Source organism: Saimiri boliviensis, chromosome 7, assembly GCF_048565385.1.
Source record: "Saimiri boliviensis isolate mSaiBol1 chromosome 7, mSaiBol1.pri, whole genome shotgun sequence".
Classification (NCBI taxonomy): Eukaryota; Metazoa; Chordata; class Mammalia; order Primates; family Cebidae; genus Saimiri; species Saimiri boliviensis.
Genome location: NC_133455.1, coordinates 66,813,519 through 66,831,203, shown reverse-complemented (window position 1 = coordinate 66,831,203; position 17,685 = coordinate 66,813,519). Strand labels below are relative to the sequence as shown.

The window sequence follows — 17,685 nt, the reverse complement described above, 5'->3', positions numbered from 1 at the left end:
TACAAATATTTATTAAGTATATAGCAAGTCTTCACTCAATGTCCTCAATAGGGTCTTGAACACATCAACTGTAAGCCACATGACGTATCATATGCCATAGGAACTTAACTCTTGTTCATTCCAACTGGCCTATGGTAAAACTGGTTTTGTTATACAGTACATCATTTAGCTTAAAGTCACAGTTTCCAAGAACTGAGAACCTACTGAGGACGTTAAGTGAGGACTTAGTGTAAATGGAAAAAGTGTAACTTTATAGGTGAAAAGCCTGGCAGACACCTATTTAATCCAGTGATTAAATGAACATCACCAGTAGTGGGACAAATGGAAGCTGTGTGTCAATTCGTAGATACAACATGAAGAAGATAGTCTCACTTACCTGATATTCCTACCAAAATGCAGAACCTGCATCTAATCGTAAGGAAGCATCAGACAAGCCCATACTGAGGGAATTCTACATAAAAAGTGGCCTGTAGTCTTCAAAATGTCAAGACATGAAAGTCAAGGAAAGACTGAGGAACTCCTCTAGGCTGAAGAGAATTAAAGAGACGTGACAGCTCCATGTAATGGGGCAATCCTAAAACTGCATCCTTTTGTTATAGAGGATGCCACTGCAATCATTGGTAAAACTTGAATAGGGCCTGAGAATTAGATGGTTGTAATGTGTCAATGCTAATTTCCTGGTTTTGACAGTTACACTATTGTTAGGTAGGAGAATGTACGTTTATAAAAAATACACACTATAAGTATTTGAGGGTGATAAGGCTACTTGATAAGGCTTTTATTGTTAAAAAAAAAATAGTTGTGTACTGTACTTGAAACATCCCTGTAAGATTCAGAATGTTTAAAAAGTCACCTCCTAAACTTACTGTTGTATTCAGTTAGTTGCAAAAAAAGGCAGGAAAAGAATCATTATATTTATCTACTATGTAACACAATGGTTGTATAAGTCACACAGCTTCCCTGGGCCTCAATTTCCTCTATAAAACGTGGGGATTGGATTGAATTATCTCTAAGGTTCTTTCTATTATGATTTTCTCTTTGGGGGAGGACAGAAGAGGCAGGGATCTTATAATTGCACAAGACTGTTCTCATCTTTCTTTAAAAACGTATTTCTGCATGTCTATAGACAAAGGCAACTTAACTCACAATCAGGGCTATAGGAAAAGCCTCACATTCCAGCCTTAAGACAAGGTCGTACTTTACTTCACAAGTCGGTCTCATTTTTTTCATCCTCTAATTCTCAGGTTCAGTCAAAGGCTCTACCCAAATCTTCACATCTCTGAAAATCATTCTCCTATTGAATTATACTAACACAGTTCCTAAGATTTATAAGGTACTTTTAACTATTCCAAAGACTTCTGTATAGTTCTCATTTTATCTTTCCAACCAATGATGACATAGTATTATCCTAACTTTACAGATAAGAAACATTTCTGGACAGAAATCAATGACTTATTTAAAGTCATACAATATCCAATAGGAACCAAAACCCAAATCTTCTGACTTCCAATTCTGTGTTCTTTCTGCCAAACTCAGTGCTCATGTTGACTGGCAGCAAAGCATATCTCTGAGTTCTTGGTATTTTCCAGAAAACACTCATGAGGTCCAGCACAACTTCCTTATTTGGCATCTCCACTCAGTGAATAGACACTTAACAAGCCCAAAACAGAACTCTTGATTTTACACGTCAAGCCAGTTCCTTTGCAATCATTCCATTTTTCCCTCAGTCATTAAAACCCCACATCTAGTCACCATTCTTGATTTCTTTCCTTTTACCCTCACATCTAGAACAAAGTATGCTGGACCGTATACTACTCCCCCTCCCACTGCTAACGGTACATTTACTTGCCCTTTGAAAACTCTTGCCACCTAAGAGCTTTCTTATTTCAGAACTTAGTTCTGGGTTGGCTCATCTCATGGAGTCCCTGAATATTAGCTGCCAACCTTCTCTTCTTTCCTCTTTCTTTACCGATGGTTCTGAGAAAAGTCTTCTGAATACTCACTATTCTAATTTAAGTGTTATCCTAAATCTCTAAATTTTCATGAAAGGAAAAATAACATCATTTGCTAGCCTGGTATGACTGGAGTTCTAGCGGGGTAGGTGAAAAAGTCTCTCAAAATCCCTTGAAAATCAAAGACTGGTTCTGTAAAAAAACAAGGAAAAGTAAAGATTTTGAGAAAAACAAAATTCTACAGGGAAAACAGAACCACCAACAGCAACAATAAAAATTATCAAGACATATTTCTCGTTACTTAACTCTTGGCTACTAAAATAAATCTGTATGATATTGTTGACAGGCTTAAAATTCTGCTTGACGGCCGAGGTACTATGTCAGCCAGTCACAGCATGTGCCCACTCACAGGCACCGTTCAGGGCCAGTCGGCAGATTTCTTGGACAGCCTGTGGGAGCGTCCCATTTCAAGACCACAGGCATTCCACTGGACAGCGCACAAGGGTTTAGATCATAGCAGAGAGCCTGGAGCATGTCACTAACCCTAGACATGGAGACTGGAAAGACCACAGAATCATCTTGGACGTATACCAGGAAACACAGTTGGCTACAAAGGATATCTTTGTCATGCATTTTCAGAATGAGAAATGAAAACGATATCATAATGCTCTAATAGTTTAGCAATAGGACTTAAGGTCAAAACTGTGTGTGTGTATGTGTGTGTGCGAGAAAGGAGAGAGAGAGAGAGAGAGAGAGAGAGAGAGAGAGAGAGAGAGAGAGAACACAAGAAATGTTGGGCAGAAATCATGCTCAAATTATTAATAAACAGTAACAGGCCGGGCGCGGTGGCTCAAGCCTGTAATCCCAGCACTTTGGGAGGCCGAGGCGGGTGGATCACGAGGTCGAGAGATCAAGATCATCCTGGTAAACATGGTGAAACCCCGTCTCTACTAAAAATACAAAAAATTAGCTGGGCATGGTGGCACGTGCCTGTAATCCCAGCTACTCAGGAGGCTGAGGCAGGAGAATTGCCTGAACCCAGGAGGCGGAGGTTGCAGTGAGCCGAGATCGCGCCATTGCACTCCAGCCTGGGTAACAAGAGCGAAACTCCGTCTCAAAAATAAAAATAAAAATAAAAATAAACAGTAACAGCTAGATTTGGACATGCCTGTGGTACAACACCTAAGGGACTGGGGGGCTCAGGTGACCTAGCGGATTCTTTCTAACTACTTCTTTACTATCTATCAAAATTCAATCAACTCCTGATTTTTGCAGTAAAGAAAACACATAATCCTGAAATCATAACTACTTGATTTCAGAATATACACGTTGTAGTCTATCATTTAAAAATGACATACTTATCTTTATATAATAAATACAGAACTTAAGCTAACATTAAAATAAATTTGGCAAAGATCAACTAATGGCAGAAACTGGATAATAGCCCAGAAGTTGGACTGGAGGGGGAAACCAGCCTTGAGGGAAAATTTTCCCATAAAGAGTCCCTATTTAGGTAATTAAGGCCTGACAGAGCAGGCAAATCCATAGTTCTATGTAGCATACTACAAGAGCTCCCCTATTTTGTGGTTAAGGTGAAAGGAGAACTGATGTGCTGGAGTAATGCAGGAATCAATGTGAGAAACAGAATGAGGAAAAAAATCTAGAAGTCCTTGGCTCAGGTTGCTGAAACCAGCCCACTGTACCAGGCCTCCCATTCTGTCACCAACATTGGATTTCTGCCAATAGCTCCTAAATGACGTCTTCAAAGTTCTGCAGAAAGAGGAAAGGGATCACAACAGTTAGCAGAAAAGCAGCTGGTGCCCCGGCATATGTGGAAGCATTTGTCTTCCAATTAACTATTACTTTCTTTTCAAAGAAACTCCAGCTTTCAGTACCAGAAAAAGATGTCATACGGGCAAAACACATTCCAATCCTATTATCAGGAGATAGTGTTCCATCTTACCAGATTTCCTACAGCCAAGACATGCTCAAATTGTGGCGTCATAGGATGGTGCTCCATTGCCATAAACAGTGTATTCAGGACGATGCAGATGGTGATGGCTAAATCCACAAAAGGGTCCATAACTATCAAGTTCACAATCTCTTTCAGTTTTATCCAGTAGGGGTGGCACTCCCAGATGAGGAAAGTGTTGGCAAATTTATACCAGCATGGCGGGCACTTTCTCTGAGACTCTTCCAGTTCTGTAGTAAGAAAGAACAAAGATGGCCCCTCAATTACACTGAGAAAACCAGGAGGACACACTACTCACCCTCACAGTCATTATCACCATTATTAATATGGAATCAACGTTGTTTGAGCACTGATATTCCTAAGTGTTTTCTTTCTTTCTAAGGTAGAGAGGAGGCATGATCCATACAAGTTGCCTCCCTGTTAATAAGTGATGGGTTAAGTTTATAAATGAAACTCAACCCATCAGTTATGGGAGTAGAGCACAGAGGTCAGGAGCTTGGCCTCTCAGGTCTGACTCTCTGGCCTCAACTGGCCTGAATGCTTACAAGCTGTGTGATCCCAGGCAAGGTAACTGACTTCTGCTGAGCTGCCTCAGCTGTAAAACAAGGCATCAATTTACAGGTTACGGGACTGAATGAGTCCTGGAACCTCATTTTGATGTGAGTTTGATTAAAGATCAAATGAGCTGCTGTTGTAATGCAGTCAGCACAGTACCTGGCACAGGGTAAGTCCTCAATAAATGGTAGGTACTTTATTATACACTCTACTATTCAATTATTGTTAGAGATGCCATCAAAAGCATGAACTCAAGCCAGACATATTTGAGTTCAAATACTAGTTCAGACACTTGCTAACTGTGGGACCCTGAACAAGTTACTTTGATTTGCCATGAGAATTAAATGAGCTAAAATAGATGTAAAGTGCCCTAGAATACTCTGGCAGATAAAAAGTGCCATGGAAGTGTTTGCTATTGTTATTATCTTCATCAGCAGAACTAGCATCATCAACCAACCCAACATGTAAAAAACACATCTGCTATGTTCTCAAAGAAGTACAAGTTACTGTCTCCACCCTCAACAAGTTTACGGCTCATCGTCAAGTTAGAAATACAAGCTGGGCGCGGTGGCTCAAGCCTGTAATCCCAGCACTTTGGGAGGCCGAGGCGGGTGGATCACGAGGTCGAGAGATCGAGACCATCCTGGTCAACATGGTGAAACCCCATCTCTACTAAAGGTGCAAAAAATTAGCTGGGCATGGTGGCGCGTGCCTGTAATCCCAGCTACTTAGGAGGCTGAGGCAGGAGAATTGCCTGAGCCCAGGAGGCGGAGGTTGCGGTGAGCCGAGATCGCGCCATTGCACTCCAGCCTGGGTAACAAGGGTGAAACTCCGTCTCAAAAAAAAAAAAAATAATAATAAAAAATAAAAATAGAAATACAAACCACATTACTCTCCCCTTTTCCCCCTTCCCTCCTCTTTCTGTCTCCTCCCATCTCCTTCTTTCTTGCCCCTTTGCCCTTTCCTGCTCTCATTCTTTGCCTCTCTCTTTCTTTCTGTAACTTCTTCCTCCTTCCCTCCCTGGGTCATCATCTTCTTTCCTTTTTCTTTCTCTCCTTTGTCTTATCTTCTCTGTCTCTTTTAGAAGCAGATCCTGTTTTTTTCCAAGCAAGATCTCACATGATCCCCAATATGGAAAATAAACCAGGAATTGCCTTAGATGAAGCTGGAGCCCACTCGGATAGACTTCTGTCTCTCCTGAGGCACTTCTCTAGAGTCCCAAGACTCCTAAGACACACAGACTGAAAAATCACTGGACTAGATGATCTCAAAGATATTTTCAAAGCAAACATTCAAAAGAATTATCAGACATCAAAGGCAGACACTCAATTGGCAGTTACAACAATCTAGGTATGAAGCCTACATAACAAAGCTCTCCACAAATTAAGCATGAAATACAATTGTCAGGATTACAAGATTCCAAGGACCTTGAGCTAAGAGGATGCTTTTTAAGAAGTGAACTTTGAAAACCTGTCAGAATGTAAGGTATCGATTCTACAGGGTTGGCTGTAACAGCTACTCTCTCCCTGTCCAATTCTGCTGACACTATCAAATCATTTAGGGGGAAAGAAAATTCCCCAACATTTCACCAAAACCAAGATGGCTACCTTAAATTAGCCTACGTTCCCTTTTCCAACCAGCTGGATGGCGATGCTTTATTTTAGATAAGGTGGTTTTGGCTGAGCTTCTGATTGGCTCCCTGGTTGCTAAGAAAATGGTTGCCTTGGTTTTCAGATTTAAGGACCACTGTAAGCGCCACGTGGGAGGCTGCGTGGGAAAGGAAGTCTGTGAGGAAAATCTGCTGTGGCTTCTTCCTCAGAGAACTCCCTCCCTTCCTAAGGTAAATATAGTTTTCTCCCCCAAAAAAGAAAATGACAAGGTTCCTTTATTTCCTTAAATTCTTACAGTACATATTTGGAAATTTAGTTCCGTTCCTTTTTGATCCCCCGCCCTTTTTCAAACGTCTGCTGCTCATTGGCACGTGGAGGTTGAAGCTGCGACTGTTCACATCTGACAGTTGACACAAGTGTAATGTTTTACAATGAACTAGGTCTTGAGTCTTGCCACACAGCAAAGAGGGGTTTTCTTGCCCTACAGGGCACCAAGAAAATTCCTCTAGGGATACCAGACATCTCTTAACCATATTTACTGAGAAGCGAAGATCTTCAGGATAATCTTTCATTCCCACAAAAAGTAAGCCAATGTGGAGCTTCAGGAGCTAGAAAAGATCATTTGGGAATGAGAAGGCTTGTGAAGTGACTTATGACTTTGCAAATTGTTACTGGTTCTATATGCCTGGAATGACTAAGTATTTGGTTTGGGGGAAAGGGTTAACATTTAGGGGTGAGATGTCCAAAGATTTGTGGGGTTTCTCTTATTTTGCTTTTGGATATTTTCAGAGTGGTTACTCTAAGTCTCAACCTCAGGGGTACTCGGAATTGTTTTCAGAGAGGACCTCACAATTCCACCAAGATGGTGGCTTTGGTAGACCGTGAGGTTTCTGAAGGCAGGAGCCTCTCTCAACTGAATTCAACAACTTTTAGGTACCTGCAATGTGCCAGGCACTGAGGATACACTGATGAAGAGCCCCTGCCCTCACTAAGCTTACTGCCACACAGGAAAGGCTGACATCAGCTAAGTAACTATACTGACACTTGATGCTTGTCAGTTAAATGAAAGAATACATACATAGTGGCAGCAACAGCTATGGCCAGTTACCTCTAGGGAAGCTTTTGAAATTGTTTTACCTGAGAATCAATAATGTCAAGTACTTCCTTGATATTGAAAATCAGTAATGTCAAGTACATCACTACTTCTTTCTTACTGCACCACGATCTCCCCGTCTTACACAGCTTTACTGCTTTGAACAGTGAGATTTCACTACTCTGCCTACACCCCACACACAGTCCTCTGAAATATCCCCAAAGCTTATAGCTCTGCTAGTGGTGAACTCTACTAAATGTACTGGATCCTGGTGAGCACGTTTGCAACAGGATGGGGAGGGGCAGAGCAGGCAGGGTTTTCTCATTACTGACAGAATTCTGGAATTCTCCACTGTGGTTTCTAAACTATTAGCTAAGTAGGAGCCTGCCTCTTGGGTTTTAATAATAATTATTTTAATCTTCAGATTAAAATAATGTCAGAGTTTCCTAACTGAAAGTTTGAGAGCAAGAACTGCAATTCGTTCAAGCCTGGCTTTTAATGTTGTAGCAAGCATTAAATATAGGGCCCAATGGTTAAACAGGCATGGATGTTTCCTTCCTTCTTATATTATTCTGGTCAGCCATTCATTGCTCTTTGCTTATAGCAGGTTGGTCCCATCAGCTTTAACAAAAGAATCAAATACAAGGTGCAAGGACAAGAGGAATGCCTGAGCAGGAAATGGCAGGACAGATACAACTATGTGAACATCAGCGCTTGGGAAACAGGACGAAGAACTGGAATAGTATCTTCCTACTCAGGAACATAACTACATCTGTCTCTGTCTCCTGAGCTACCCTTACATCTTTTTTTTTTTTTTTTTTTTTTTTAATGTGTGTGATGGTGGGTAGAGGGCGGAGAATGAGCACAGCAGGACAGAAAGAGAAAGAACAGGGAGAAGAGGGAGAAGAGACTTTTAAAATGCCCCAATGGCTTCTATTCAACTCAGTAAAGGGATGAAAGCTTTTTTTTTTTAATTGCATTTTAGGTTTTGGGGTACATGCGAAGAACAGGCAAGATTGTTGCACAGGTACACACATGGCAGTGTGATTTGCTGCCTTCCTCTCCTTCACCTGTATCTGGCATTTCTCCCCATGCTATCTCTCTCCAACTCCCCACCTCCCACTGTCCCTCCCCTATTTCCCCCCAACAGACCCCAGTGTGTAGTGCTCCCCTCCCCGTGTCCATGTGTTCTCATTGCTCAACACCCGCCTATGAGTGAGAACATGCGGTGTTTGATTTTCTGTTCTTGTGTCAGTTTGCTGAGAACGATGGTTTCCAGGTTCATCCATGTCCCTACAAAGGCTTGTGGAAGGAGCCCTGCAGCACCAGCACTCCTACCATCCCAAGCACAGCCAACATCTGCTTGACAAACGTTGTTTGAGCATCTACTTTTGCTGGAACCTGCACTAAGCCACTACAGTAATAAATAAATAACTGTCGTATTGTATTGACGGTTATGCTGTTCTGATGTCTCTGCTAATAATAAAATGTACCCGCTGAAGGTTCTTTTTCTTTCTCAACTGCACGGATACTCAGAGAAATCCTGTCTTGGTCTCTGTGGGAATAATAAAATTAGCCAAAGTTCTTAGGCTATCATTTCTTAGCTTCAAATTTTAGGACTTGTAGTTATTTGCCCACAATCTCAAAGTATAAGCTACAAAGCTTGAAGATGTTCTATCAGACAATAACCTCAATGGAAATTAAAGAAAACAGGAATAAATAGAAGTTGTTCAGGCAGCTGAAAGCAGCTAATTCATTTTTTTACTTGATATATTCTCAAGGTTACTCTAGTTATAGTCTCATTCTTTGCACATATGTGGGGAAGTAAACACCCTTAGATAATTCTTTTCTAGGGATTCTCCCTCCACTGCACCCCCCTCCCCAATACACACACACATACACACACACACACACACACACACACACACACACACACACACACAGAATAGAAGGGGCATTGGGTTTAACTGACTGAAAAAATAACTTGTCTCAAGGATACCAGGACAATTTTGAATTTTCCTATCTCAGGGACTTTAGTTTTTCTGGGCACCTGTACTCTGAAGAACAGCAATTTGAGGCCTCAAGAATAGTTTAGATCTACAATGAGACAACTCAGCTAAATCAACATAAATCCAATGAGGAAGATACGTGTAGAATCTATCAGACTCTTGGAAGACGAAATCTGTCACTGAACTTCCCACTAAAGAAAGCACGAGGATCCTGGACTACAGACCACAACTGGAGAGGAGCCGATTCTTGCCTGCATGACGGTGGTCTAATGAAAAATCTTCAGGTATTCCTCAGCACACCAGGTTGTGACATAGAGAATCCACCTAATACAGAGAACTCAGCCACTGACAGCAACATTACTGCAGACGTGCTATGATTCAACAGTGGTTGCTCTTTCCCTGTGGCACAGAGTGCTCAAAGTAAGAAGGGTTTCAACTTACCTAGTCACACATCAAATATATTTATGGATATGTGGGGGTGTTTGAAGAGAGGCAGAACTAGGTGCAATCAAAATGCACAGTACATTCTTCCTTAAGGGAAAACCAAAAGGGCTGTAAGTAGTTAAAAAGGAAAAATGGAAGGTATGTTTTGGGCTAGGGGCCATAAGGGAAATTCCATCATTTTACAGCTTTGCAGTTCTTCAATCTATATTCCTTTATGCCTTACAGCACAACGATGACAATGACAGGGGTCTTGAGATTGTCTCGCTCAGTCGTGCAGCTCCTTTCGTATCTCTTACCTACAATCTTGTTGCCTGTGTACAACAAGCATAGCTGAAGCCCATATATTTGATTCTCTGCATGTAAATTTAGGAAGGAAATTTCTGATTCTAGTTTCTATATAGGAATAGACTCTATTCCTAAAGCTCAGAGACAGTTTTTGCAAAACTCAGACCAAGAGACAGGGATTATATTTACCACGCACATTATATATTTATATCTCAGCAGGTTGGACTGACGTCACAGGGCACATACCTTCTACTAGTGTATTCGTAACAGTCATTATACTGTTGATTCTGTCCTTCCGCCCATAGGAGGCTAGTTGATCCATGGAAACTAAAAGAGATCCAGGGCCTTTCTTCTTAATTTCCACCTCAGTTGTAGCCTAAAAAAAAAAAAAAAAAAAAAAAAAGAAGCAAATAGAGTTAAGTCTGTAAATGTTAATCTGGGCCTTACCTGATAGACAGCCCAGTATGTGATCTTCATTATGGCTTTTAACTTTGATTCTACAGTCCTATTCACTTCAAGAAGTGGAATGAAACGAATTGGCCAGAGTTCATCCTTATTTCTGTGGATGATACGACCAAGTCATTTAAGTCTGTGTGAATCTACAATGAACCCAACAATCTGGCTGGGCCCAAACATCTCACCTGGTTCATTCCAAGCATAGAGTATAAAGACCAGATCCTTTAGGGATACTGCCATCAGAAGCAGACCCTGAGTTTTCTGATCCTAATCTCATATTCACAATAGTTGGCTAGAATTGGTCCACATGATAAAGTAAGTCAAATTTACTTCTATTTGAAATTTCATTAAGGTCACGTTCCTGATCACACTGAGTATTATAGATGCTATTTCTTCCCTGAGTAGGAGCACCATTATTCTAATAAACTGCCCCTTCCATATGCCAAACCGGGGCCTAACCAAACATTAGCAAGTGGAAGTTCTGCTCCAAATCTACTACAAGCCATTATAAGAAGGTACAGAAAGGTTTTGCTATCTTAATTAAATATATTATATCATATTTTTATCTTGCCCTTTCACAATTTTATGAGTTAACCTGCAATGTTCAAATTCCCAATGACAAAATGGCAGAAAATATAATCAGACTGTTATAAAAAATATTATTACATGTTCCACCCTGGGTAATAATTGGTATGAAAGATTACAGCAAAGGGTTTCTTAATGTCCCTGACTTACATTCCTGTGACTATTCTATGTCAGTTCAGGCTTAGTGGGGTGGCTTAAAACCTAACTCTTTAGTAACCATGTTGTTCACTGTACCATATCACCCATGTAAACTCAGCTCTTCCTTCTAAGATGGTGAAGGTAAGAGGACAGAAACAATCACCAGCCCTCAGAGGAGAGAGGAGATTGTATGAGGCTGGAAAAGCATATGTCTGATAAGTAAGAGAATGATCCTAGCTGTTTTAAAGAAAATAATTACCTCTAGAGAGCTATATCAAAAAGTCCATCTGTCCTATACATCTTCAGATTTTAAGGACTAAAGAGAAGAAAGTTCCTAGCAGATTATGATTTTATCAAACTGTTTTATTAGCCTGAAGTCCCAGCTACTAAGGTAGCAGAGGCGACATGATTACATGAGCCCAGGAGTTAGAGACCATCTTGGGCAACAAAGAGAGATCTCATCTCAAAAAAAAAAAAAAAAAAAGTACTTCATTAGACTGTTTCACTGATTCAGATTTGGATCACCTTGGAGTATTGTTTGCTTTAGCAAACCTACAGAAGAAATACAAGACAAAAAAATAACTGATTTGCCTGGGAATTCCTTGCTGCATTATTATACTAACCTCTGTGTATGTAAGAATGACTTGTGGTGGTGGCCACAGGAAGAGGCTTCTCTGCCTGTGGCAAATGGAGGGAAGAGCAGGAAGGACTTCGTATTGTGCTTGGAGTGCCAGCACAGCTGCAGAATAGAACATCAGGCAAATCTCTAAGGTTTTTTGTTTTTGTTTTTTGAAAGAGTCTGCTCTGTCACCCAGGGAGTGCAGTGGCATGATCTCAGCTTACTGCAACCTCTGCCTCCTAGGTTCAAGCAATTCTCCTACCTCAGCCTCCTGAGTAGCTGGGATTCCAGGCATGCACAGGCATACCTGGCTGATTTTTATATTTTTAGTAAAGACGGGGCTTTGCCATGTTTGTCCAGGCTGGTCTCGAACTTCTGGCCTTAAGTGATCCTCCCGCTTCAGCCTCCAGAAGTGCTGGGATTACAGGGGTGGGCCACCATGCCCAGCTAAAATTTAATTTTACTTAAACAAATACTTATTGAGTGCTAAATAGTATGGATACAGTGGTGAACAAGACATACAACATGGTCTCTGTCCTCTTGATAGGTTTTGCTATGTTGCCCAGATTGGTATCAAACTCCTGGCCTTGGTGATCCGCCCACCTTGGTCTCCCAAAGTGCTAAGAAATCTCTAAGGCTTTTTGCTCCAATCCTTGGCTTCCAGACATCTCTGGACCCACCTGGGACCTTGGGGGAACTTGCTGCCCTGAAGGGGAGGACACAAACCTGGCTGGCTTCATCACCTGCTGACTGTAGAGCTCTAGGACCTTGAGTGAACACAGGTGGCAGCCATGTAGTGGTTACAGCAGGCCTTGGGCAAGACCTTGTGCTGTGCTGGCTTCAAGTATGACCCAGCAGTCCCAGTAGTAATGGCCACAGGGGTGCTTACATCAACATACCCCAGTTCCAGGTGGCTCAGCACAGAGAAAAAGACTCCATTTGTTCAGAAGAAAGTAAGAGAAAAGAGCAAGTCTCTGCCTGGTAATCCAGAGAATTCTTCCAGATATTTCTTATCCAAGACCACCAAGGTGGTACTTCTATGAATCTGCAAAAACCACCGCATTATTGGGCTTGGGGCCCAAGTTCCTTTGACTACCTGGAAAGTCTTCTTAAGAAGGACAGGCACAAACAAGTCCAGATTGCAAAGACTATAATAAATACCTAGCTTGTCAATGCCCAAATACCAACAAATATCTACAAGCATCAAGACCCTGCAGGAAAACATGGCCTCACCAAAAGAACTAAATAAGGTACTAGGGACCAATCTTGGAGAAACAGATATATGTGACCTTTCAGACAGATAATTCAAAAGAGCTGTGTTGAAGAAATGCAAGGAAATTCAAGATAACACAGAGAAGGAATTCAGCATTCTATCAGATAAATTTAGGAAAGAGACTGAAATAATTAAAAATGATCAAGCAGAAATTCTATAGTTGGAAAATGCAACAGAATACTAAAGAATGCAATAGAGTCTCTTAATAACAGAATTGATCAGACAGAAGAAAGAATCAGTGAGCTTGAAGAGAGGCTATTTGAAAATACTCAGAGGAGAAAAAAGAAAAAAAGAACAAAAAAGAACAAAGCACACCTGTAAGATCTAGCAAGTAGCCTCAAAAGTGAAAATCAAAGTTATTGGCCTTAAAGAGGATATAGAGAAAGAGATAAGGATAGAAAGTTCATTCAAAGGAATAATTGCAGAAAACTTTCCAAACATAAAGATATCAATATTTAAGTATAAGGTTATAGAACACCAAGCAGATTTAACCAAAAAAAGACTACCTCAAGGCATCTAATAACCAAACGCCCCAAAGTCAAGGATAAAGAAAGGACCCTAAAAGCAGCAAGAGAAAAGAAAACAACAACAAAAACATACAATGAAGCACCAATAAATCTAGAAGCTGGCCTTTCAGTGAAACCCTTACAGGCTAGAGAAAGTGGTAATGATATATTTAAAAGTGCTGAAAGAAAAAACTTTACTCTAGAGCACTAAATCCAGCAAAATCATCCTTCAAGCATGAGGGAGAAATAAAGACTTTCCCAGACAAACAAAAGCTGAGGGATTTTATCAACACCAGACCTGTCCTACAGGAAATGCTAAAAGGAGTTCTTCCATCGGAAATAAAAGTACATTAATGGCAAGAAGAGATCATCTGAAGATACAAAACTCACTGGTAGTAGTAAGCACACAGCAAACACAGAATATTGTAACACCGTAATTGTGGCATGTAAACTCCCACATGCCACAATTATACAATGTTACAATATTCTGTGTTTTTACCTTAAGTAAAAAGACTAAATGATAAACCAATAAAAATAATAACAACTTTTTAAGACATAGACAGTACAATAAAACATAAAGAAAAACAACAAAAAGTTAAAAAGCAGAGGGATGAAGTTAAAGTGTACAGTTTTTATTAGTTTTCTTTTTGCATGTGTGTTTATGCAATCAGTGTTAAGTTGTCATCAGTTTAAAATAATGGGTTATGCCGGATGTGGTGGCTCACGCCTGTAATCCCAGCACTTTGGGAGGCTGAGCCGGGTGGGCCACTTGAGATCGGAAGTTTGAGACCAGCCTGACCAACATGGAGAAACCTCATCTCTATTAAAAATACAAAATTAGCTGTGTGTGGTGGCGCATGCCTGTAACCTCAGCTACTCAGGACGCTGAGGCAGGAGAACTGCTTGAACCCAGGAGGCGGAGGTTGCAATGAGCCAAGATCATGCCATTGAACTCCAGCCTGGGCAATAAGAGTGAAACACCATCTCAAAAAAATAAATTAATAAAAATAAAACAAAATAGGCCGGGCATGGTGGCTCAAGCCTGTAATCCCAGCACTTTGGGAGGCCAAGGTGGGTGGATCACAAGGTCAAGAGATCGAGACCATCCTGGTCAGCATGGTGAAACCCCGTCTCTACTAAAAAAAATACAAAAAATTAGCTGGGCATGGTGGTGCGTGCCTGTAATCCCAGCTACTCAGCAGGCTGAGGCAGGAGAATTGCCTGAACCCAGGAGGCGGAGGTTGCGGTGAGCTGAGATCACGCCACTGCACTCCAGCCTGGGTAACAAGAGCGAAACTCCGTCTCAAAAAAATAAAAAATAAAAAAAAATAAAAAAAAATAAATAATGGGTTATAAGACATTAATAGTATTTGCAAGCCTCATGGTAACCTCAAATTGAAAAACACACAATGGATACACAAAATATAAAAATCAAGAAATTAAATCATACCCACTAGAGAAAATAATCGTCACTAAAGGGAAGACAAGGAAGGAAGGGAAGAAGTAAAAGAAGACTGTAAAACAATCAGAAAACAAATGACAAAATGGCAGGAGTAAGTCCTTACTTATCAATAATAAAATTGAATGTAAATAAATGAAACTCTCCAATAAAAAGACATAGAGTGGCTAAATGGGTGAAAAAACAAGACCCAATAATCTGCTGCCTACAAGAAACACACTTCACCTATAAAGATACACAAACTGAGAATAAAGGAATGTAAAAAGATATTCTGTGCCAATGGAAACCAAAAAAGAGCAGAAGTAGCTATAGAAAAAATAGATTTTAAGACAAAAACTATAAGAAGAGACAGAGATCGCCATTACATGATGATAAAGGGGTCAATCCAGCAAAAGAATACAATGATTATAAATATACACGCATCCAACACTGGAACACCCAAATATGTGAAGCAAGTGTTATTATAGCTAAAGAGACAGACATCAGGCCAAGTGCAATTTCTCATGCCTGTAATCCTAGCACTCTGGGAGGTCCAGTTTGGGAGCCCAGGAGTTTGAGAAATATGGGAACATCATCTACACAAAAAATACAAAAATTAGCCAGGCATGGTGGTATATGCCTATAGTCCAAGCTAATCAGAGGGCTGAGATGGGAGGATCACTTGACCCTGTAAGGCCAAGGCTGCAGTAGGATGAGATCACACCATTGTACTCCAGCTTGGATGACAGAGCAACACCTTGTCTCAAAGAGACAGACACAGAGAGAGATACCTCAATACAATAACAGTTGGAAACTTCAACATCCCACTTTCTGCACTTCACAGATCTCCCAGACAGAAACTTAACAAAAACACTGGACTAAATCTGCACTCAAAATGACCTAATAGAACAAATGGACTTAATAGATATTTACAGAATATTTCATCCAAAGGCTACAGAATATACATTCTTCTTAGCACATGGATCATTTTCAAGGATAGACCATATGTCAGGTCATAAATAAGACTTAAAACATTCAAAAAATTTAAAGTATCAAGTATCCTTGACCACAATATCAAGCATCTTCAAATAAAACTAGAAATCCAAGGGAAGAATTTTGGAAATGATATAAACATATGGAAATTAAATATGCTCCTGAATGGCCAGTGGGTCAGTCAATGAAGAAATTAAAAAGAAAACTGAAAAGTTTCTTGAAATAAATAACAGAAACACAACATACCAAAACCTATGGGATACAGTGCAAGCAGTACTAAGAGGGAAGTTTATAGCTATCAGCACCTACATCAAAAAAGAAGAAAAACTTCAAATTAATAACATAATCATGCATCTTAAAGAACCAGAAAAGGGCAAACAAAACCCAAAATTCTAAGAAAAGAAATAATAAAGATCAGAGCAGAAATAAATGAATGTGAAATGAAGAAAATACAAAAGATCAATGAAACAAGAAGTTGGTTTTTTGGAAAGATAAACAAAGTTGACAAAACCTTAGCCAGAGTAATGAAGAAAAAAAGGGTGAAGAACCAAATAAATAAAATCAGATATGAAAAAGGAAACATTACAACTGATTCCACAGAAATTGAAAGTAGCACTAGTGGTTACTATCAGCAATTACATGCCAATAAATTGGAAAATCTAAAGAAAGTGAATAAATTTCTAGACACATTCGACCTACAAAAACTGAACCATGAAGATATCCAAAACCTGAACATACCATTAACAAGTAACAAGTAAAAATTTCTTGAGTAATACCCCACAAGCATAGGCAAAGCAAAAATGGATAGATGAGATCACACCAAGTTAAAAAGCTTCTGTACAGCAAGGAAACAATAAACAAAGTGAACAAACTAAAGAATAGGAGAAAATATCTGAAAACTATCCATCTGACAAGAGATTAGAAACCAGAATATATAAAGAGCTCAAAGAACTCTATGGGAAAAAAAACCCAGAATAATCCAATTTAAAAACCGGCAAAAGATCTGAATAGACATTTCTCCATAGAAGACATATAAATGGCAAACCAATATAAGAAAAGGTGTCTAACATCATACTCATCAGAGAAATGCAAATCAAAACTCCAATGAGATATTATCTTATGCCAGTTAAAATGGCTTTTACCCAAAAGATAGACAATAATAAATGCTGAAGAGCACATGGAGAAAAGGGAACGCTCGTACACTTTTGGTGGGAAAGTAAATTAGTACAACCACTATGGAGAACAGTTTGGAAGTTCCTCAAAAAACTAAAAATAGAGCTACCTTACAATCCAGCAATCCCTCTACTGGGTTATATACCCAGAAGAAAAGAAATCAGTATATCCGGCTAGGTGCAATGGCTCATGCCTGTAATCCGAGCACTTTGGGAGGCTGAGGTGGGCGGATCACATGAGGTCAGGAGTTTGAAACCAGACTGGCCAACATGGTAAAACCCTGTCTCTACTAAAAATACAAAAATTAGCCGGGTATGGTGATGCATGCCTGTAATCCCAGCTACTCGGGAGGCTAAGGCAGGAGAATCACTTGAACCCAGGACCTGGGAGGTGGAGGTTGCAGTAAGCCAAGACTGCACCATTGCACTCCAGCTTAGGTGACAGAGTAAGATTCTGTGTCCAAAAAAAAAAAAAAAAAAAAAAAAAAAAATCAGTATATCAAAGAGATAGCTGCACCATCTGCACTCTCAAGTTTGTTGCAGCACTGTTCACAACAGCCGAGATTTGGAAGCAACCTAAGTGTC

At 40.1% G+C, this 17,685-nt stretch overlaps 1 protein-coding gene across 6 annotated transcripts in view; it reads right to left on the bottom strand.

Annotated features, from left to right (window-relative positions):
- SCN8A (sodium voltage-gated channel alpha subunit 8) overlaps positions 1-17,685 on the bottom strand; it is a 205,086-nt gene that overhangs the window by 56,577 nt on the left and 130,824 nt on the right. For all 6 annotated transcript variants that reach the window (XM_074402654.1, XM_074402655.1, XM_074402657.1 and 3 more), the window contains exons 13-14: positions 10,167-10,296; positions 3,916-4,154 (exon numbers count right to left, since the gene is read on the bottom strand). In XM_074402654.1, coding sequence (XP_074258755.1) covers positions 3,916-4,154; positions 10,167-10,296 — 369 coding nt within the window. The remainder of the gene's footprint in view (positions 1-3,915; positions 4,155-10,166; positions 10,297-17,685) is intronic.